At 43.6% G+C, this 23,063-nt stretch overlaps 1 protein-coding gene across 2 annotated transcripts; it reads left to right on the top strand.

Moving 5' to 3' along the window:
* The first annotated feature begins 988 nt into the window (after window positions 1-988).
* On the top strand, window positions 989-21,503 carry AKIRIN2 (akirin 2). 2 transcript variants are annotated; one of them, XM_071548730.1, is made up of 5 exons: window positions 995-1,662; window positions 12,778-12,921; window positions 13,500-13,649; window positions 17,359-17,430; window positions 17,745-21,503. In XM_071548730.1, exons 1-5 carry the CDS (start codon window positions 1,464-1,466, stop codon window positions 17,753-17,755), a joined length of 576 nt encoding a protein of 191 aa, XP_071404831.1. In that variant the 5' UTR covers window positions 995-1,463; the 3' UTR covers window positions 17,756-21,503. The 2 variants fall into 2 exon arrangements, with proteins under 2 accessions (XP_071404830.1, XP_071404831.1); XM_071548729.1 differs by lacking the exons at window positions 17,359-17,430; window positions 17,745-21,503 and adding an exon at window positions 16,310-16,489 and having other exon boundaries at window positions 989-1,662.
* The last annotated feature ends 1,560 nt before the right edge of the window (window positions 21,504-23,063 follow it).

Raw genomic sequence — 23,063 nt, 5'->3', positions numbered from 1 at the left:
GACCTTGGCCGTACCCAGAGCAGCACAACCACACTGCCAGCACAAGCACATGCGTGTTGAGACAGACCAGGTGCCGCTATGGCTTAACTAATAATATATGCCACACACCAGGTGTCTACACAGCAAATTCTGCTTCCATATGATGGCAAGCTTTGTGGGGCTTTTATGCTGTTAGGGAAAGCCTAGCTCATATTTTAGAATACAATCAAAAAACACCAAGGTGTTAAAATTTTATGAGGACATATTCATCACTTTATCTTCCAAAGACAACCTGTCTTTACATTCCTCGTTAAATTAAATGGATTAAATACAGAAAAGCTAAAAGTTGCATATATTTAGGGAGGGTGGGGGGCGGCTATCAGCCTCTGTCAGCGTTTTCCACCGGGGTGAAGTACAACACAGCTCATTTCAATCAGGAAGCCGCACAGGAAGGAGCTGTGCTCTTCCCACGAGCAGCTCTATGGTTCTTTGAACCTCTTCCCTCACCACCCTCCTTAAGCAAGAATGCCCTTTATGCAATCGTAGGGAAACCAGTCGGTTACCCCGAGAGACAGCTCCCCACATCGTGAGGCCTTTCCTGGCGCGTCCTTAGCTGTCACCACCAGCTCCCGCACGCTCCCTGCCCTACCCTCGCCATGGGGGCCACTGAGCGCACTTTGCCCCCATTTCACAGAAGGCAGACAAACAACCCGCGGACGTACAGCCGCTGTCGCTCCCGCGGTCCCCGGAGGTCGGGCAGGGCTGTCACCCCTTTGTGTGCCCGGGCCCGGCAGGAGCCCCTCACCCTTCCCCCGGCTCCCGCCGCGTCCCACACCCTGCCCGCACCCTCCCAGGGGGATTTAAATCAGAACCCGGAAGTCGGTTTTGCCGGCGCGGAGCACGCCGGGAGTTGTAGTCCCAGCGACCAGAAGCTGCCCGGTCTTTGCGTGGTGGGGGAGGGGCGAGAAAACCACGAGTCCCGTGAGCCTCGGCGGCGGGGGGGGCTGGCGTTTGAACCGGCGGCGTTGTTGTTGACGCCATATTGCTGGTGCGGGGGTTACGGCCGGGAGCGCCATCGCCGCCATCGCCGCCGCCCGGGCCCCGCCGCCGCCATCGCCCCGCATCGGCAGCTCCGCGCCGCGCCTCCGGGACCAGCCCCGCGCCCCTCGGCACCCATCGCGCCCCTCCACCCGCCGCGGGCGGAATTTGTCCCGGCCGGGCAGGGCGGAGCGGGCGGGGAGAGTCGGAGATCCAGCCGGACCGAGCCGGGGCTGCTGCTGCCGCTGCCGGGGCCGCTCCCCAGAGAGAGGCCGGCGGGGAGGCGGTGGAGGCGGCCCTGACGCAGCCGCCCCCTCCTTTCCCTTCCCTCCCCCCCAGCCCGCCCCAGACAGCGGGGAAGGCGCCTCTGGGCAGGGCCGGCTGCTGCTGCTCCCACCGCCGTCTGCGCTGCCCCTCGCTCCGAGCCCCCTCGGCCGCCCCGCGCCATGGCTTGCGGCGCCACTTTGAAAAGGACTCTGGATTTTGACCCGCTGCTGAGCCCGGCGTCCCCGAAGCGGAGGCGATGTGCGCCATTGTCAGCCTCGGCCGCCTCCTCCTCCTTCGCCGCCGCCGCCTCCTCCCCGCAGAAATACCTGCGCATGGAGCCCTCGCCCTTCGGAGAGGTGTCGTCCCGGCTCACCACAGGTGAGGGACGCGGCACCCCCCGAGCCCGCAGCCCCCTTTCCCGGGGGCACTTCGGCGGGGAGGGGGCCGGGAGTGCGGCCGGGGAGCCGGGAGGAGCCGGGAGGAGGAGGAAAAAGGGAGGGTTGGGTGGGTCTGGCGTCCCTCTCCAGCCATTTTCTGCCGGTCTGTGCGGCTGGCAGCGGCCGGGGCGATCCCTGCTCGGCTTGGCACTGAGAGACACAATAGAAATGGCCGTTTGCAGCAGGAGAGGGGGAGGAGGAGGAGGAGGAGGGACGGGGAGGAAGAAGGGGGGGGCGGGTTGAGCTGGTGCGGGCGGGTGGCCATAGGAAAGGGGTCGGCGGAGGCGACTGGAAAAGGGGACCCGAGCGGGAGAAGTGGAAGGGGGTGGGTGTGCTGGGTGGAGGGGCAGTTCTCTCCTAGGAAAGGGGGAGGCCGGCTTTTTTTTTTTTTTTTTTTTTTGCTTCTGTTTCACGGGTGCTTGAAGGTGGCAGAGAGAGCCGCAGGGGAGAGTCGAGCTGCGGGAAGGCCGGGGGCAAGAGGGGCTGGGGGAGTGACTGAGGTGGGGCTGGGGCCGGAGTGGGAGAGCCGGCAGGGCCCCCATCAGTGCCTTCCTCGCAGCCATTACCGGGGGGTCGAGGCGGCGGCACCTCCTCCTCCCGCTGCTCAGATATCGTGGGGGAAGGGAGGGAGCTGGAGGACGGCCTGTCATCCATCACCCGCAAAACGCCAGTGGGAAAAGGGGAAAGCGGATAAAACAAAGGGGTAGTTCCGAGAGGTGGTGGATTCACCATCCTTGGATGTTTTTAAACTGAGATTGGACGTGGTACTGAGTGCCATGATCTGTTAAATGGACTGGAGTTGGACCAAGGGCTGGACTTGATGATCTCTGAGGTCTTTTCCAACCCAGTCGATTCTATGATTCTGTGATTCCGCTCCCAGCCCCTTAATGCGGGCCGCCGTCCCGGATGACCCGATCTGTGTTATCCTTGAAGTTCCATAGGAAAACCGAGCGTGAAAGGCCGTTGTGTGCAAGGGTGAGAGTTGCCTTTAGGGCAGATAAAATGGAACCAACCGGGCGGTCTCCAGCAGGTCTGGGAAACGCGGGGCGAGAACGAAACCCTTTTAACGTTCTTAACCTGCGAGAGATGAGTCAACCGCGGCCCTGAAAGCTCCAGGTCTGCTTGTGTAATGGTGTCAATTAAAAATCAACCGAGTTCTTTCTAGCAGCGAGCAGGGAGGGGAGAAGGGAGTGAATCTTGGCTGGGCAGGCAGGGTTGATTGGCCCGTGGCACGGCGAGTCCCGTGGGCAGCTCCCAGCACCCCACTCAGGGCCGGGGCTGCTCCCAGCCATGGGCGGCTGTAGCGCCGAGGCACCGATGCATCCGTGTCCTTTGTGCGCAGGGGAAAAAAGCCCTCTGCAGTTGTTGCAGCAGAATTCCTTCCGCTGTTCGCTTCGGTCCTCCCTTCTATAACAAAAGTTGGCTCCCGATTACAAGGCACTAAGTTTGAATGTATTTTCAAATTGCCATCTCCTCTTTGTAGGACAGTGCCATGTTTCACTATTCTTAGTTCTGAAAACTCTACCGTAGGAGACATTTTTTCACAAGTTTTAATCAAATAATAAAAAATTGTTGTGGATGAAGTATATAGAGTGCATACAGAGTTAAGCTTGATATCAGTGCCTTGATATTTTTTGAACCTCTAGGAAAAGAGCTTGAATGAGTCAGCGGTCTGGGATGAGAATTGTGATGGATGGCACTCCCTGGTACAGTGAGGCATTGCATGCACTTTGAGATAGATGTTTAAAATCACAATTAATTTGATTTTTTTTAGAGGATAAGTGTTGCTTCTTTGCAAGGATTTCTTTTGGCTTGTTTCTCTGAAATTTGGAGAGCTTAGGTTATGAATATTTAATATAAATGTTATCTGGCCCGTAATTCTGTATTGCTGAAAGGAGACAAATCAATAGGATTTTCAGTAGAGACAACCTACAGCAGTATTTGAGGTAATACCTAAGCTCCCATCGTAATGATTCTGAAGGGCTTAAAAACTGAAACGTTCCTGAAATTGAGCAAATAACAGGCCTCAGTATCTCCCGAGAAAATCAGAGGTGCAGGTGGTAATCCGTATGGAAAGGTGATTCTGTGCAGACAAGGAGGTATTTTATGTAAGCTATTTGTGTAATATAGTGAAGAGTGAAGGACAGTAAATCAAATGTCTCTTGCAGTACTTGAATGCTCCTGACCAAACTTGAAGCATTTTTGAGTTGTGCATGTTTACACAGATCTGGCTTAAAAATTCCCCATTTGGTTTCTGTTACAGGAAAAAAATCCTTGTACTGTGCTGGTAAAAATTTGTCTGTTAACCAGCTTACTTAGTTTTGACTTTCAGTTGAATTTGGGGGTATTACAACATTTCTATATTTTATTTTTACCATTAGTGACCAAAAGAGAGATTATCATTTTAAAGGGGCCACTGGAAAAATTGTGTGGGATTCATCCATGTAATTTTGTAAGTGTACATCTGACCTAATAGTTTGTAGTTTTCTTGACAGTCAGTTGGAAGAAACAGATGGTTTATTCTAGAGCTCTGATAGAGGGTGAGGCCAGGCGTGCTGCAGAAATATGTATTGTTTTCCATTGACTGTAAACTGAGTTTACATGACTATGTAAACATGCAGATGTCTACATTGGGGTCAGATAAATCTTGTTCTATGCGTGAAAAGAGTTACAGTCCAGTGTAACCCATCTGAGTCACTGTTTTGTGTTGGGAAATTTATTAGCAATAGCCAGAATTCAGTGGACTACATGTATGTTTTTTTCAGCCTATTACTGTAATGCTCAGATTTCCAGCACTTAAAAAGTGTCTGTCTGAATTTTGTTTAATGAAAATCAAGGCTCATATGAAATCAGAGCTTTATTTTAGGTTCACCCTTAAACATTTCTCTTCTATCTGATAGTCCGCTCTGGTAGTGTTTAACTTCACCCAGTGGAGACTGTATCAGCACCATGACTTCTTACCCCACATCGTTCATTATTTCAAAAAAGAATTATCTGGAAGCAGATTACGATTGATTGAGGGGTGTGCTGAGATCTGGGAATACAGTGTGGTTGTCAGGTGAGAGAACAGCTGTCTGTGTAGGGTGGTCATAGGCAAATAAGCAAATATGTCTGTTTGAGGGAGGGTAGGCTTATTCAGGATGAAATTTATCTCACAAGAGTGTTTTAATATTTTGTGGCTGTTTAAACAGCTGTGAGGTCACTTCCAGTTTGTCGGTGAGTTTGGCAGCCAAACTGTGATTGTGCCTTTACAGTCTGTACTTTCTGTAGAATTGTCCTTACTGGCCTGAGAATGCTCTGAGTGTGTTTGCTAATTTTTGAACACCACTGTTTGTGTGCAGAGTGGTATTTTTAAAACTGTGTTCACTATGAGCAGTGGAGAACATGCCTGCCTGACAGAACACTGATTTAGCTTTGAAAGAGTAGCTCCCCTAAGAATTTTTCTACTGCTTGAATACTACATATGAGTTTTAGCTTCATCTGAGTTCTGGATACCAATGAGACTGTTCAGTATATCAGAATAACTGCACTTGGGTCTGGGTGCCTGTGCACGATGCATTACACTTGTTGGGTTTCCTCTGAACTCCAAAGGATGCTGTCCTGTTTGAAAGCTGCTAAATTAATTCTGGAGGGTGAAAGGAGAAAGCAGTGGCAGGATTATTCTTCTGTCTCTTCTCGATGTTTTGGAACCCTTGTTTGCATTTTTACCCTGGTGAAAGATTGTTTGGAGGTGGGGAGAAAAAGGGAATAAACTACAGTGAATTTTTTTAAATTCAGAGGCAGGTCAGTTGTTAAAAGCCCGCATGTCTGGCTATTTCTGGGATTGAAGCTACAGAGGGAAATACAGCCCAAAGAATTGAGGGGAGGGAGGGCATGGAAGGGAAGGATAGTGGTGACCTTAGGGACTTAAATGTCCTAATTCCTGATTCGTAGTAACTACAAAGACAAACTGGTATCAGTAGCTTTTTATCACACTCCACCCAGAATCAGAGGTTTACTTGGAAGTAGAACTTTATACAATCAAAAAGAATGTTGTCATTACAAAGTGCTCATGAAATCACTTAAAAATCCACAAACTTTTGCACACGCAGTTTTTCCTCCATCTGAAACATTCATTTGCCTCAACACTTCCCCAGCAACTTAGTGTTGCAAACCAAAAACTGTGATGGGTGGAGCTGTTGAGATCAGGCTTTTAATGGAGGTCACTGGTTGAAAATCCAAGCAGAGATAATGTCAAAAATTGGACAAAATATGGAAACTGTTGAATTTATACAGTATTTAGTAATGAGTGTGCCTAATTGGTATTTGCTGCTCTAAGGGCAGTTATATGGCAAATACCCCCTGGTTAAAGATGGCAAAGAGAGTTGATTCTGAGTCCCTCTTAACAGAGGACTCCTTACAAACAGAAGGTGGATAAATTTGCCTTTAATGTAAACCTTTTTCTTTCAGAGAATAGTCGGGAAAAAATGTATCTAATTGACACAGATTTTCAAAGTTTCACGAAAATTACTTTGACCTTTTTGAGTAGGAAGAGCTGTTGGTCTTCCCTCTGAGCTGTCCTCCTGTGACCTTTGAGTTGCCCTCTTGAGCAAACTGAACTACTTCTGTCTGAAACTTGGTCAGGCAGGGGCCAAGTACAGGTTTGGCTTTTAAATGAGCAGACCTGGTGGCTTTGGAATGTGACATATGAGTAGTGCTGCATCTCTTTCTGCCTAATTTCTGTTTTGTTAGCTTTTATCCACATGTGTATTTATTGCTAAATTATCTTGGTGAGGTGCCAAGTTTCTCATTGTGCTCCAGTATTGCAGAAATCATTCGGATTTTAAAAAACAAAACATTCCCACTCCTTAAAAAAAGTCATGTAATGTCTGCATCTGGACTTGATAATTTAATTTATATGAGAAATTTCTGTATAGATGCTTGTGGTGATCATAAACGTTAAATAGCCTTGGCTGTAGATGTCATGAAATGTTGAAGCAGTTTTTTCGTTTCAGTGGTGAGTGATAAATGCAATGTGACAATTTTTTATGTGAAGGGAAAGATCTAATTTCTGTGTCTAATACATTTTGCATTGCCTGATACATTTTTCATTCCTCAACCCCTTGATCAGGAGCACCACGATTTCCTGAAGTAACACATTTGGGGTATGAGCTAATGCCTGTGTGAGCACCCGGCTTGTTGTGGGCGAGCCAGAACCTTCCTCAGCCTCAAACCTCGAGTAACTGGAGCCGGTGGGGCGGCCCCAGAGTCCATGAGGAGCTGCCCTGCCCGCTCTGGAGCTGTACCAGTGGCTGTGGAGTGTCAGTGTGTGGCCATTATCAGTGTTCTCTCGGGCTCCTCAGGGTGGGCACGGTTTCCAAAATACACATTCTGTTACTGGAGTCTGAACAGACCATGCCTAATTAAGAAACATAAGTGGAGCGGTGGATATCTGTGTGACCAAAGCAAGAGCACTAGCTGGGTTGTTTTAATTCCTGTCTGTGCCTTTGAATTCCCTGGTCAAGTAGATTAAAAAACCAAGGAATACTGTTCCCTATAGCTGTGCTGCAGTCCTGCCCTGAGGGAAGGTGGTACCTTAACATCAACATTCTATGTCAGTGGTCTGGAGAGGAGACCAAGACTAGGAATGTGGCAGCATCCCAGATGTTGAATAAGGGCGAAGACCCAATGTAAATGTTGTACATTAGTTTAAATTGGGGACAGGGGAGCAGTTGTGCTTTAACAGGAGCTGAAATCCATGCAGGTGCCTGCTGTCGACATCAGGATAGCATTTGATTGATTCCTTAGCGGAAATCTCAGGCATGGTTCAAGTTTGAATGGGTATGTTGAGTAGTGACATTGCAAACTGAAACCTGAGCTTAAGGTTCCATTTCAAGCCAGGAAAACTGCTGCTCTGATTTCATACTATTGAGTCACCTTCCTGTGTGTTTTGCTGAATTTTCCTTCAGCTAAATGAGAGAACCAGTTAGCAACAGGACAAGGGGGCACGGGCTCAAGCTCTGCCAGGGGAAATTTAAGTTGGAGATCAGAAAAAAATTCTTCCAGAGAGAGTAATCAGGCATTGGAATGGCCTGCCCAGAGAGGTGGTGGATTCACCGGCCCTGGAAGGTGTTAAGGCGAGATTGGACGTGGCACTGAGTGCCATGATCTGGTAAATGGACTGGAGTTGGACCAAGGGTTGGACTTGATGATCTCGGAGGTCTTTTCCAACCCAATCGATTCTATGATTCTGTGAACCCAGGAACTGAGATGAGCAATCACCTGTTTAAAAATCAAGCCAAGAGAAAAAAATCCTGCAGGAGGAAACAATCAGACACAATCAAACACCTTCATAGTTGATAAGCAGTTATTAAAATGGAGAAAATAATGGTTTGCCGTGTTACCTTTTCACATTGAACTGCTGTTTCCTTTGTACGTAATTTCTATGTAATTACAGGTCAGGATGAAGTAATTAGATGACAGAATTTTGAAAAATATTAACTTGGCTTTTTATCACGAATGAAAGGAAGTTAGAAGACTACATCACTCCTTGGAAATGAATGTTTGGCTTTGTGTAACCCATTAGTGTGGCAGATCACATTTCAGATGAGAAACTCTTGTTTTGCCCCCTTCAGTGTTTCATTCTCTCCTCATTGGGAAATCTTCCTTCTCTGAGTTGCATCTCAAGTTCTGAAAGAAAACTGATGTGAGTGTTCTCCTTCTTAATGCAGTATTTGGTGAACCTGTGTATTCAACTTTATGTTGTCAGTACTCAGCTCTAGATAAAAAGAGTATCTGCATTTCAATATATTGAGGAATATCTGGCTGAATCTCTGGTGCCCTCAGTGGTTGTGGTGAGACAACAGCAATTCTTGTTTATCATTCTTTGTCTTCGCCTTGAACCTGAAGGGAAGGAGGAGGGGGCATAAAATGCATTCTTGTGTAACTGGCAGACAGTCATAATTGTCTTGAATTTGAAATGTCATTCATGAAGTTCTAATTCATTTCCCTGTGTTGCAGTGTGGGGTTTTTTTACTGCTACCCCAGAGTCAGCAAGTCTCATTTTCACTTTGAGCACCTCTGCCTGGTCTTTCCTTTTAAATATCTCTGTGCCTTCAGAGGCCCCTCTAACCAGTAAGGAAACACTGAGCACAGGGGATAAAGTGCCATTAAAAAGAAACTGAGGATAGGCCACAGTGATGTGTTTGATCATATTGAATATCTTCCTTTCTGTTGTCTCATACGAAATCACTGGCTGATGTGCTGCGTCTGATTTGAACTTTGACACCTGTAAGATGGGTGAAAGTCTTTATTTAAAATACCTAATAAATTGTAATATATGTATTCGAGTTGTCACTTCAGTTTTCTAGAAGCTCATGTAGACCAGATCAATGACTATACTTTCAAATTCTAGTTTTTTATATAATATAATTAGTTAATTAAAATGCATGTCGTTGAAAAGCACAGTTTGGGCCTCTACATTGAGGAACACATAAAAAACCCTGTCCTGTGTTTGACACCAGTTCAATGCACATTTTAATTCAGTTGTCAACTGCAGAGAGAATAGTCAGAGCTAATTGGAAGAAAGAGAGGTTAACAAACTGAACTGGAAAAGGCAGAAATGTTTTCTGGAAGCAAAACTAGGTTGGGTCTGCCAGCTCCAACCTTTGTTTAACTGGGCCAGAGTTTTAAAGGTCTTTCCAGTGAGATTTCTGCTGTACAGGTGGTGTTCAAAAGTTGCCTGGTTTGCACTGCTCTAATAAATATTTCATGGTTCTCTGAAGTGCTGAGATGCCATAAAAATGTTTTCTGTGTATTTTTGTGGATTTATGAAGCACAACTGCAAATGACAGAAGTAACTGCATTCAAACATCTTTTCTTACTGTACTAGATTATTTTAATTTGGGATTCAGGTTTTCATTTAAAATGAGTCATAGATATTTGCAATCTTAGATTTCACAGCAAAGCAGTTTCCTTTACAGTCAAAGATTTTATGCCACTGTAGGTTAATAAAAATGTGTACTCAGTCTTTGCTGATACAAAAGTGTGCCTGCTTTATTTGAAGCATTCCTGGTCCTATTGTTTATGTGAGAAGTCATTGAAAGTTTGGTTCTGTGTTAAACTTGTGCTTCTTGACTCTTACTCTCCATGTTATAAATTGGGTAGTATGAGATGAGTCGTTCTCACAGTCACCTTGCCTGATTCCAGCAAGGTGCTGAGTACAGCTTGTAGTGCAGTTCTGTGTGCTGAGCAATAGTGCCCGAAATCTCCTAAGTTAGGCTGAAGAGAGGAATGTTGTTTACCAAACCAGGTTCTGTACATGCTTAACAAGTGTTCGATCAGGCCTCAACATTTCAGGCTTTTTTTCTCCTGGTTGCTGTTTGTGATGTGGGCAGTGTCATGTTTAAATAGTCCCTTCCTCTATCCCACTTTGCCAAAGTGATTCTGTCAGAACAGGGATCTCCCCATGTATCTGTCAGTGGTGGTTCTTGAGATTTTTGATTTTCAGAGCAAGATTCAAAGGTGGCAAATTAAAAAATGTTGCCAAATTAGAAGTAGATGAAGTTCCTGTAATTGAGAGACTTTTTGTCCACAATTCAACATCATTTGGAATAGAATAATGTGTCTTTGGTGCACAAATCTTCATTTTTCATCCTAGTTGTCACTGTTTTCCCAAAGTCAGTACCTGATTTCTCTGCCTTCTCTCCCTGTTTCCTCACACATACACCTTGTTGCTTTTACTCCTTCTGTTCTAGCTGGTATTTTAACATCTTCTCTGAGTTATTCCCTGGTTAATTCCAGGGTTTGTTAGAACCAGAGGAAACCTTGCTGATGATTGTTCTCTTAACTCTTGCGGTTTTCTCAGTTGACCACTCTGTTTACTTTTTTTGTCCTTCATGATTTTGGTGGTTAATGTGGTTTGAGAATGTTTCTGCATGAAGATAACACAAAGGAGAGCTGCAGAGATTTTTATCCAAGTTGTTACACCTGAAATTTGGCTGATGTTTTTCATACAGAGTTTGGAAGGTGTGCCCAGGATGAGGCATCGAAGTGAAGGATGGACATGGTCTATTACTTTTTTCAGTTAATGCAAATCCAGTGTGTCTCTGTGCAGTCATGTTTCTTGTAGTCCAGACATGCTCTAGGACAGATGTGGTCCTACAAGGGAATTTGTTTCCCACTCAAATCATGCTGTGGTGCTTTAGCTACATTGCACTTGATTCTGAGGAGTGTTCTACCACCATTGAATAAAAATGTTACAGTGCCATTTTCTGACTGGTGTGTGTGTGTGCACCTGACAAACTCTAGATGGCATTCTGTTTAATTTTGGAAGCCTGACTCCATCTTGGTTTAACATGATTTATGTATTTCTGTACTGTGCTGGAGTGTATGTATCTTGTCCTACAAAAAGTAGGAATCCTCCAGCCCTCCCAACTTTCTCTTAGTTTCCTTCTCTTAATTTGCCTGCTGTGCTTCCTTGTTATGTCTTCTGCATTTGCTGTGTCTTTGAGCCAAGTTATTGACCTCCACCCTTAGGGAGCTGAAAATGGTACAACTGCAGGCGTGGGACTGAAAGGGTATAAAGGCCTGAATGGACAAAATCCAAGAAAACCCTTTGCTGAAAATGCTGATATTCCTGTTGACTAGAAACAGTGTTCTCTCTCTTACAAACTGGAGGCCTCTGGACTGACTTGCAGAACTGAAGAACCATCGCCAGTACTGAAGCGTCTGAGCTGAGAACTGGTGAACATTTTCTTCTGCTTGGCCTGGCAGAGGCTTCAGCCACTGACTGAACAAGCTGGTGGCTAAAGTTACTTGCATCACATGGTTGCTGACTAGAAAATAAATGTTCAGATATGGAACCTCAGCAGCACAGGGATGGCAGACATGAAGTTTAGTTCAGATGTTTTCATGGTATTGTATTGGCAAAATGCGGAACAGAAATAGGAAGGTCCTGAGTGGAGTCCCTTGCAACTCTGACGTGATCCCGTGGATTTTTATGTATCTCAGTTTTGGAAAGCTGTCTTTGCCAAAAAGTTTGGAAGTCTCATTGGAAGCCAACCCTGTAGGGATTTGTTTAATGCATTTGAACAATTAAAAGTAAGAATTTTAATATAGTTTTTTGAAGCCTCTTCATGGGAAGGTCTCCTTAAAAAATAGAAAATTACTTTTTTTCCTTAAATATTTTACATTGCTGGAGGATGTGCAGTTAGGCCACTAATGCACCTGAGAGCCATTTGGTGCACAGAATTTCGCAGACAAGGCATGCAGGATTGGTGGTTCTGTTGCAGGGATTGCTTTTCCCCTTGTCATTCTACAATGGAGATAAGATTATTAGAATAATTTGCTGTATTTCATTCAGTGTAATCAAATGCTGAGCTACATATTGCCATGCTCCTTTTAACAGAGACACTTGATCCATCCCTTGTATTTATTTGGATAAATCTGAGGCTGTCAGAAATGTTGTGGATGGCTTTTGTATTTTGCCTGTCAGTTTCCAGGTCTTTGATGTTTAAAGCAGTAGGTGCTTTATGCATATTGTCTAATTGTGTTTTCTTCTCCACTGTGCTGCCTGTGGGCCACTAAACCTGCACAGACGAATGGTGTTCCATGTGGATGTTCCATTCTGGAGTCTCTTGTTACCATTAACTATATGAGGGATTAATGCTGTCTGGGGGAGAAAGATGCTTGCAAATTAAATGGATGAAGGGAAGGTGATTAATACCAGTATAAATCTTACAGCCTAAGTTTTATCCACATGTACTGTCTAGTTGGTGGGTCCTAAATTTAGGATGCTGTTCATTTTTATTAGCAGTATCTGGTACCAATACATGACCTTAACTAACAATGTCTTTGCTGGTGTTCTGGTGAAAACAGTCTGGGTTACATTTCTTTTAAGTGGTTTAATTGTAGATATCTTAGATAAAGCACAGTGGGTTTTGCAGGCCAAGTTTTAAGAGTCTGTCTTTTGTCATCTGTTATTTGTGTACAGTGTTTGGGTGTTTGAGTGGTAATCAAGCAAAATGGTGAAATGTAATTATCTTAGGATGGGTTTTGTTTTTGTTTTTTTTTTAAGAACAAATTCTGTACAACATAAAACAGGAGTACAAACGCATGCAGAAGAGAAGACATTTAGAAAATAGCTTCCAGCAGACAGATCCGTGTTGTTCTACTGATGCACAGCCACATGCATTTCTCCTTACTGGACCAGCCTTGCCAGGTACCCAGAAAGTTTTGTGTCATTTTCCTGTGTGTTTTTAGACTCTGCATAAACAATTTTTTCTAGTCACCTGGTGGTTTATGGCACATTCTCAGCAGTTCCTGCTGCTTTGTTTTGGTCAGTACTGGCGTTGATCTGGAAGATGGGACCTTCTCATTTTAAGGATTGATTGGTAGGACACAAAGCTGGCATTGTCTTCAAGAGACTGTCTTGCATACCCTGTCACTGATACTGTAACAGGCTTCTCCAAAGCAGCTGTCCTTGCACCAATACACTATACTGTAATTTTCCTATAAAATGGAAGCTTAAATTTGTACATGGCCCTTGCCATATTAATGTTGTTAACAGTGTTTGTGTGACACTCTTGGTGTTTTGGTAGCTGTGCTTGTCCATTGCAGATGTGCTCCTTTTGAGTGTCCAGTTCTACTTTAATAGTAATGAGGAGGTTCAAATAGCAGAGAAAAATTTCTCAAAATGTTCTGTAAAGTTCCTTTAATGTTAACAGATGTGAAGAAAACTGATTATAAAAATGGTTCTGATCTACTTGTAAATTGGTGTGCCCAACTATGGAATCTTAGGTACTTCATCTGCAGCATCATCACCATTGAAAAAAGAACAGCCCCTGTTTACTCTCAGACAAGTTGGAATGATCTGTGAACGTTTGCTGAAAGAACGTGAAGAGAAAATCCGTGAAGAGTATGAAGAAATTTTGACCACAAAACTTGCAGGTATCCTATAGTTCAGAATTATGTGTTAGAGTGGGTTTGAAAGCTTAAAACTTTTCCTTATTTTTGTGTTACATGCATATTTTTTTCTGACCTAGTCTGATAAAGGAATGGGGTTGCATACAGAACAGAAAAAATGATACTTACTCCTTTTTTTCCTTCTGTGCTGCTTTGGATAGAAACTATGACTCCTGGGTATTTACTAATCAGTGAAAACAGTGGTTTTATTTCAGTTAGAACTTTCTCTTGCTATCATGTCTGAATTGATCGTTTCCTCCTCCTTTTTCCCCCCCAGAAAGACTTTGTATTCTACTGCCTTAAGGGCTCTTTGGGAAAGGACTGTTTTGGTTTTTTTCCCCTGCTTGGGAACTGACTTCCTTTTTTTGGAATTTGGCAGAATGACAGTACCTAAGATTTCCTTTTCGCAGTCCTTGCCCTTATGCTGCTGCCAGCAGTGTTTGATACCTTACTGAGTCAGTTCAGCTGCATTTCTGATGCTCCATGTTGAATTGTTGTATTTCACACCATTCAGCTGAAATTTTTGGCACCCGATGCCAACTTATCTTTCCATAACGGATTGTGTTAATGTCACCACTGTAAATGTGACCTTTCTTCACTCTTTGAAGTTCTCTGCTTCTAAGCATCTTGCTAGCACTGGTGCACTCAAATTCTGGTGCATTCAGAGTTAGGTGCCTTCACAGTATGATTTGGTGTCTAATTTAATATTTAGTGTGGTTATAATGAACATCTGAGTGCACTGTTTGGCAGCAGACTTGCTTTTGATTACCTAGAGCTGTTCTGTTTCCCACCTGAAAACACATCACAACTCAAGTCTGCAGATCTCTTCAGGTGTGGGAATAAAACCTTCTACAGGCGTGCCCATACAGAAAGTCACCAGACCTGTGTCAGGCTTGTGGGTTCCCTCTGGTAGTTTTGTCTCAGCACCTGAGATACTCTGTTTGTGTTCTGCACTTGCTGATCTGCCATTTCAGTGTAAGAAATTCCTGTAGTTGTAAGTCACTCTTAAATCTACCTCTGCTCGCTACTATAACTAGAGTCCTGAATACTTCTGTTGCTTGGTCCTAATGTTCCATTTCTGTGTTTTTCTTTTTAACCTGCTGCAAACTGGTGAATTAGGACTCTGTAGAACTTTTTTCTCGTAGTTTATGTCTGTTTGGAATTGGGTCTTTTCTTGTATTCTCTTAAATGTATTTCATTTAGCAGGGGTCATAACCATTAGAGGACCAGATAGATTTACATTTATTCCAGACATGTTCTGAGTAGAAACTTGTAGTTCTTTACAAGCAGGAAACCCCTTTGTCAAGTTCCTTGTACGTGCTTCATTTTAGAGTCCCAAAGGCAACATTGTCATTTTTGTTTCTAGGGAGGGAGGGAATTAAATTCTGTCTGGGGAGTTGTGGTTTAGTGAGATGAGTTGGGTTTACTTGTTCTTACCGTGGTGCTCACCAAAAGAGCAATTAGGAAGATGACATTTCTGCATCTCATATACTAAGCCAGTAATACATTTTCAGCATTATATGGGAATTCAGAAAGAGACTGCCAAGTCTTTAGATATTCCTTACATAGAAGGCCAGTTATGTTTGTCTGCTGATGGAATGATTATCTGCTTTTCTAAATTTTGTGCAGTAAGGTGATACTCATTCTTAGAAAAGAGAAGTCAATGGAAATGTAACTGGCAATTCCGTAATAAATCTCAGTTGAATAGTTTCTTTCAAGTGACTTAACTGAATATTTGCATCTCAGATACTTACCTTATTCCTTTCTGAACCACAGCTGTCGTGTAGATTGTTAGCCAGGTACTATCTGTTCTTTTCTTCTCTCGTGGTCTTTGTGAGCAGAGTTGCTTTTCATGCAAAGTGAGTGTTTTTTGGAAATGGAAAACTCAGACCACTGTAATGCCCGTTCCTGCCTCTGTTACCTGAAACTGCTGTGTTAGCATGAACTTGGATTGTCAAGGGCTGAGTGGAACACTAGCTTGGAAGGTTTTCTAGAACCTGTGAAATATAGTCTTTTACACTGAAGGTCAAGAGTATAGTAATCATATTTGTATTTCATGTTACTTAGCCACCTTTTGACTTAAAATAGGATGTATATGATACAGGATGACAATGATGTAAGTATCTTTACAAGTGTTCACTTAAGTTTTCAAATTTTTCACTGTAGGTTGTTATTACCTTGGGATTGCTTATCTTCTGAATCTGAATGCCACAAGAAGGGGGCGTTTTAGTAACTGGGTTTTTTAAAATTCGCAAAGCCCTAGTTCCAACAAAGATGTTACAAAGCAGCTTTGTATGTTGACTTACAGCCTTAAAGAAGGAAGCTTGCAAGCTCATTTCTGGCCTTTAACACATGCTTTTAGGAAAAGTCCTAGTTGCTGTTATTTTTTTAAATGGTTTCTGGGCAACATGTCCTTCAGTCTGCTCTTTGTGTTACTGGTTGTTTGGGTGAAGCCCTTGGGTGGCTGCTGAGAAGCCAGAACTGCAGTGAAGCAGGTCCTGCTTGTGGGCAGAGGGGAATTGGCTGCTGTGATCTGGGGCCCCTTGGTCAGGGATGCCTGTCCTGAGATCTCTGGGTCCGGTCCGTGCTTTGGGCTGCTGCTGCTGCACTGCTTGCTGATCACTGATACCCTGTTTACTTCAAAGGTGAAGCTCATCCCTGCAAGAGGATGGGGACTTTAATGGGGCAAACCTGTGGGACTAGGAACCACTACAAATCTAACTGCATTTTTGGTTGAAGATTGCCTTCTTTGACCTTGCCCTTTTCTCAGAACACCCCACATTGCTGCACATGTATTTTTCCACAAGGGAGGAAGGGGAATGGAGAGGAACGGCATCTGGTAGATATTACTCTCCTTGTTCAATTTCCTAATTCTGAAAGGTGATATCCTGCTGATGAGTGCAATATTAAAGCTGAATAAAATACTGCGAATGTATTTGTATGTATGTGTGTATAGAAAGATTAACCTTCCAGGGAAATAACAGTGCCTAGTTTGAAGCCAAATTAGAATATTTCATATCTAAATTTCATTTCAGACAACACAGTAGCTGTTCTCATGCAGTGCACAGTCAACTGTATGTCTCTACAGTTGCTACTTTTGTGATTGGAATTACTCAGTCACTTAGCATTTCATCCTTTTAGTTTCTTGTTTGCTTTTACTTTCTGGTGGTCACCAAAAAGAATTTCTAACTCTGTCAAATCCCTTTCCTGTACTTCTGTGTTTCCATTTCATTGAATTAATTTTCTTACATCTGGTAGTGATAGGACCAGAGAAATAGTTTCCAACCCTAGCACTGACCTTAAAGCCATTTTTGCCTTAACTACTCTGTGCCCCCATTATGGATCTGTGAAATGGGCACACGTTGTTACTTCAGAGTTCAGTGTGTGACACTTGGCAGGAGTTGGGTATATCGAGGTCTCTGTTTATTGCAGCATAATTCTCCTCAAGCATGTAGCCATCTTTCTCATTACAGGAGTTCGTAAGGGGAAAGCTCTTAATTAAGGGGACATGCTGCATTGTTGTTCTGGGGGATAAAAAGGAAATTACAGCTATGAACTGTGTGACATCACTTAAAACTAGTAGTAGTGGGTGTGTGTTTAACTTACATGATTTGTGTGTATAAGAATTAGCCCTGAGTATTTTTCAGCCTGAGTTAAACTTAATACTGACACTTGTGACGCTTCCTCCTTGCAGAACAATATGACGCATTTGTGAAGTTCACGCATGATCAGATCATGCGACGATATGGAGAACAGCCTGCCAGTTGTGAGTATCTGTTTCTTCTGGCCCCTGCAGCAGCAGCATTGAATTACCCAGTGTTCAATAATGTAAATGGCCTTGTTTGTTGTTAAGCTTCAGCCAGGCCCCAAGGTAAAATACTTGAAATCGATGATATGGAAGACTGAGGTTGAAAGGAGGGTGTGAGAGAAAATGTAGCTTGTGTTTAAAACATGTAGAACTGTCTTCCATAGCCTGCTGAGTTTTATTTTTGAAGCCAGTTCTGGTACTGCCATAGCAGGTTTGTGATAGAGCTGCCATTTGTTACCTCCATCATTAACTCTTGTTTTTTTCTCTTTCAGATGTTTCATGAATCACACTTTCTGCATATGTGGGCTGCCCTATACACCCTGTTTTATTGTTGCAAGCTGTCCCAGTAAAGACTTGCAGCAATGCCATATTTTTTCCCCCCTGTGAACACAGGTTATTTCAAGCTTTTGTCAGTGGCAACCACTCTTATGCAGCAACTGGTTTTGGAGTGCTCCCTGATGTCAGTACCACCTGGATGTGGACCTTTGCTACCTGTAATAATACCAGTGGCCTCATTTGCTGTATCATTACGATTTGGCTTCTTATGTTAATAAGTTTGAAAAAGTAAAGGATTAAAGCTGGTGTCCTAGAAGTTGCCCTTCACTGGTTGTGTAAATAAAAATGTAGAATGACACTTCTGACTGAAGTTAGTGTGGTTTTCATAACTGTGCACTACAACAAAGCTGTAACCACAGTTAAGTTAGAATGTAATCCCAGGACAATTTTAAGCAAATAGCCCACAGTACTGCCTGTGAAATAGTGAAGGAGGGCATTTCTGTATTCCATGACTTTTTTGGGGGTTAAGAATGGGTTTATATGATTTCTCATTTTTGTAGTTTTTATTTATTCTATCAGTCTTTAACAAATGTTTATTGCTGCAATTTTTCAGTGTATCATTGTTTTACTGCCCTTGTAGTACTGGAATTTAGTTGGAAGAATAAAACATTTACTTCTAATCTGTTTGTTTTTAATATGCAGGTGGAACTTTTGCTGTGTATGAATAAACTTAAATTTGAGTGTTTAAATGAAAACGTTATTTACTAGCAATAGTGGGTGGATCAGTTTTAGATCGGGAGAAGGAGGTGGATGAAAATCTCAGGTCATTCTTCAGAGGCAAAGAAATCTGCCTTAGATTGGCTGTTATTGTTTCTTGTTTTGGAAGCAGGTTTGGTACAGAACTGACAAGAAACTGTTGATGTAACTTGGTGCAGCTGATTCAAACAGCTGCCCTTGCCCTTAAATGACATATCCAAGGAAATCTGTTCCTCAGACAGAGCGAGCACATGCACTGCAAACTGGAGCTGTGCAAGTATTGCCAGAGCTAAAGGTGTGTAATTGCAATTCAGGGTTGAGGAGTTTATTGCTGGACAAGTTCAGCTGTTTGCAGACTGCGCTGTCAGGGCAGTGCTGAGTTTCAGTGTGAATCACTGCAAAGTTCCTACATGGCAAGTCCAGATCTGTGTGCTGTGGGGTACAAGTATGGCTACCAAAGGACTTCAGTTACCTGCTTTGGGGACTTCAAAGCAGTTTCAAAGTAATCCCTTGATTATAAATTACTGTCTTGTCAAACTGTCAACTACTGGTAAAGTCTGCTCTGTCATAGATCTCTGTCCCATTTCAGATTAACAGAGGAATTTTAGTTGAAATGTAATTGCAACTTCACCTGGTAGAAAGACTTAATAGTAAGACTGAATTCATGCTGATGCTTACAGTGTTAGAGAAGCCATGTGATGATCTCTAGTTCTTAGTGAACTTTTTCACCTAGTAATGAAACTGCAGGTTCAAAATTGGGCATATTGCCACCGTATCAGAGTATTTTCTGCTCTCTTTCCTGAAACCTCTTACCTAAATATTTGGATTATTTCTACTTTTATTTTCAGAGTATTAGAAATGAGAAATCTGTGCTACACTCCCTTCTTGGGTTTTGTCACTGAAGATAAAATAACCAAGGGCTGTAATTCCTGTTGTCTGCCTTAAGGTCTTCAGTCCCCCTTCTCCTTCCTGCTCCTCCCCTTTTTGACCTCCTTTTATTAAGTTGCCAAGGCTTGGAAAACCACTGCTTCTAGGTGGACCACCATGCAAATTTCAGCATCCTGATACACCGTGTGTCCTGTATTCTTACCTTTTCCATTAGGATAGGAGTTATAAATAAGAAGTGATGTCATGTTAGCACCCAGCCACTCCTGTTCTATTCCACATTAATGCATAATTAGCAGTCTTCTGGTAGGTTAAATACCCTGCCACCCCAGGTGCTTATGCATCACAACTCTGGTATGCTTAATTTGTGCCTGTTTTGAAAATGAGGTTGCATTCTTTGAAAAAATTAATCTTTTAACCTGCTGCTTGTTCTGTCTTGGACTTTGAACCCGGCTCCTTTTCCTAATCTCAGTGCCAGTATCTGATGTGATGAATTACACATGAAAGGCTTGTTCTAACAAGTGACATAGTCTTCAGTAGGAAAATGGTTGGCAGCTTGATGACAGTTGAAAAAATTAGGAAAATTGGGGTGCTGTGAGGAGCAGGCTGGTGCTTGAAAACGAACCTGCTTTGGAGAGCTTTTTCAAAGGCTTTTGAGTCAAGTAGAAATGGGTACAACTCAATAACTGCTCAGTTCTTGGCACTACCCTTTGTGGTGGCCACATTTATATTTTTGCAATCTGTGTAACTGCAGTCTATCCAAAAGCCAGGCAAGCTGAGGACGGATAATTGCAACTTAACAGAGTGAAACCAAAGATCTTGTTTTTGAGGTAGTGATGTGTAAGTTTCTTTTCAAGCAGACCTGTTACTGTGTATTTAAAAAGCAGCATGTACATCCTGTGTGTTGATTTTTGTGTCTAGATGTGAGAGCATGTAAGTGTAAGATGTTCCAGCATCTTTAAAGATTGCAAAGGAAGGAGAGTCAGGCAGTCCTGTGTGCTGAGATTTGAGATTTGCCTTTGTACTCTGGAACAGCACGACCAGTAGCAGATTCTGTTTAGAAACTGTTTAGTGAAAGCTCTCTGCATTTTCAGGTTGGGAACTGGGAAGGATTTAAGCTCTTAATTCTACAGTGGGGAGGAAAAGACTGAGGCCAGTGAAGTATTAAGAGTTTATGGTTGTGACCTTTGTATTGTAAGTCATTCTCAGCAGTGAAAATGGTGAGAATGAATGGCTTTTACAGGCACCTGGCTTATTCTTACAGTTTATTGGTGTTGTGGGCTCCAAGATAAAAAAATTATGAAGTAGTGTAGAGGTGTCACAGAACAGCATCTGTAACAGCAGAGCAAAATGGTTTGAAAATGTAAAACAAATGTTACCTTGCATTCAGGTCTGATGTTTGGCAGTAGTTTTCTTGGGAAGATGTGGCTACCTTAGAATAATATCATACAGTTTGCAGTTCAGCAGCCAGTCTTTACACTGTTACAGTTTCAGAGCTACTACAGACATTGGCACTTCAGGGTTTTTTTGCTGTTTTCAGTGGACATTGCAGACAGTGAAGGTTTCCTGGGGTATCTGCAGAACATGTTATTACTATGCAGACAGTTGTAGAAACTAACCTTTAATTTTGCATATGAAATCTCCTGTGTCTGTACTTCAGCTAAGGTATATGAGGGGGTCTAAGCTGTGTTACTGATGTTGGTTCAGTGATTAAGTTCTTTCCAGATAGGTAGGACTCTGCCTACAAAGTCCTGCATCTGAAGAAAGAGAGCTAAACTACATTAAATTTATGGCCAGTTTTATTTTAGTTTGTGATTTTAACTGTTCAATCTTCCTACCCTCCTTGCTGAAGAAAATGAAATTACCCAGTACTTGGTACATAATTTTATTGAATATGCATGTCTCTGTGAATAGTTATACATCTTACAGTCTGAAGTGCCAAGAACGAAATTAAAGATTTGATCCTAAGAAACCATATGTAGCACAGCAAATGTGTCTTCAACCTTAAAAACTTATGTTATTGGTTAAAGGGCAGAAACAGCCATTAACTATTAATTTTACTGTTTTGATGTCATGTTGCCTGCGTATTTGGGGATTAAAGGCCACATACTGTTGAGGCTGGCTTCTCTTTATTTCTGAGTGTTTTACCCTGCAGGGGTGTGAAAGCTGGTGTGAGGTTATCAGAGTGAGGGGCAGGGCACAGCCATGCTGTGGCTCTCTGTCCTGTGGATCACAGAGACATTTGGTGCTGCTCCCTTTCATTTGTCAAGTGCATTTGCAAGATAAATGGGGGAGGTTCAGGACAGGGTGCTGTTCAGTGTTCCCCTGTGCTGAAATGCCTTGCTTTCCTCTCTGCTGTGAGACAGGTTCCTGAGCGTGGTGCTCTGCAGGGAAGAACAGTGGAATTTTTTGCTGTGTCTTGGTGGAACTTTTACAAATGCTCCACTAACATGCTAAAAAAACTAGATGCTTTTTGAGTTTTCATTGTTGTTTCCCAGGTTGTATGTTCAGGTAGTTGGGGCAGTCCTGTGCTGTAAAGGAGAGCACTCCAGACTCTGAATCCCAAGGACCTGAGTTCGAGTCTCAGTGGGGACCATCCCCTGGCAGTTCAATGCCTCCCTGCCATCCCATCCCGTCACATCTTGGATGCTCAGCAGGGTCAGCCCCGGTTAGTGCCGGGTGCTGTGACAGTTCCGAGGACTTCCCTGTCACTGTCCAAGCTCGCTTGGCCGTGGCAGATGGACCTCAGGACTGAAACGGTGGGGCCAGTTCTGTGCACGCTGAGCCTCACCTAAAACATCCACTGCACAGGCTGGAAGGGCACACCCACATGGGGAGAGCCCTTCACAAATCTGCATTTGTGAAGTTTGGCCATACATACATATATGTTCAGGTAATATAAAGGCTGATAAACTCAGCCTCCTCCTCCTCCTAACTGGCAACATTCAGAACGGGGCCGTCCCTTAAGCACAGCAGGACGTGTTGCTGTGTCTGCGATTAGAGGGACTGGAAAATCAATGACTCCAACCCTTTGAAGGTACTGAAAACAAGTCTGACCTATCTTACATACATTTCTGGGGAAATGGCCTGGTAAGTTACTGGTTCTTGTAACAGGACTTCCCCCCCCCTCAACCCGCAATCAGATATGGTTTTATAGAAGTGATTCAGTCTGCAGAGCTCCAGGCTATCCTTTTCAGTTGTTTAGCGTAGGCTGAAGTGCCAGTGCAACTAAATGGGAGTATCTGGAGTCCCGTGGTGGCTGAACATGTGCAGGAAGAGCAGCACTAATGCCTCAGAAGGAAAGTGAACCCTGTTCTCCTCTCTCAGTCAGATGTGGATGTCTGGAAGGTTTTTGGCAGTATCTACAGTCTTTTACAATAAACTAATTACCACTCAGTTTTGAAATCTGGGAGGGACAAACTGAACACCTTTGCAGTGCAGCCCTTTCTGAGGTGCTAAGGCTGACCTGAAGTCCCCGCCCATACAAACTGCTGGAATGTGTCTGTCACAGCCCTTACAGGGGTTTATCAATGCATGGCAGACACAAGGGCTGCTTGAGGGCAACACAGCTTTTCCCCTTCGGTTTCTAAGGCTTTTTCCACGGCTGAAAAACACAGGACTCTGACATCAGCATAAACACAGTTGCTCCCCAAACCGAGTCAAGAAAAAGGGTT

This window comes from Pithys albifrons, chromosome 2, assembly GCF_047495875.1.
Source record: "Pithys albifrons albifrons isolate INPA30051 chromosome 2, PitAlb_v1, whole genome shotgun sequence".
Classification (NCBI taxonomy): domain Eukaryota; kingdom Metazoa; phylum Chordata; class Aves; order Passeriformes; family Thamnophilidae; genus Pithys; species Pithys albifrons.
This window is presented reverse-complemented; position numbering and strand designations above follow the sequence as displayed.

What these genes read in the sequence shown, in the direction of transcription:
- AKIRIN2 (XM_071548729.1), top strand. Translation starts at nt 1,464, where the DNA reads ATGGCTTGCGGCGCCACTTTGAAAAGGACTCTGGATTTTGACCCGCTG. An exon ending in TACTGGACCAGCCTTGCCAG is followed by an intron (nt 12,922 to 13,499) that starts GTACCCAGAAAG and finishes ATGGAATCTTAG; the next exon opens with GTACTTCATCTGCAGCATCA. An exon ending in TTTGACCACAAAACTTGCAG is followed by an intron (nt 13,650 to 16,309) that starts GTATCCTATAGT and finishes TTTACTTCAAAG; the next exon opens with GTGAAGCTCATCCCTGCAAG.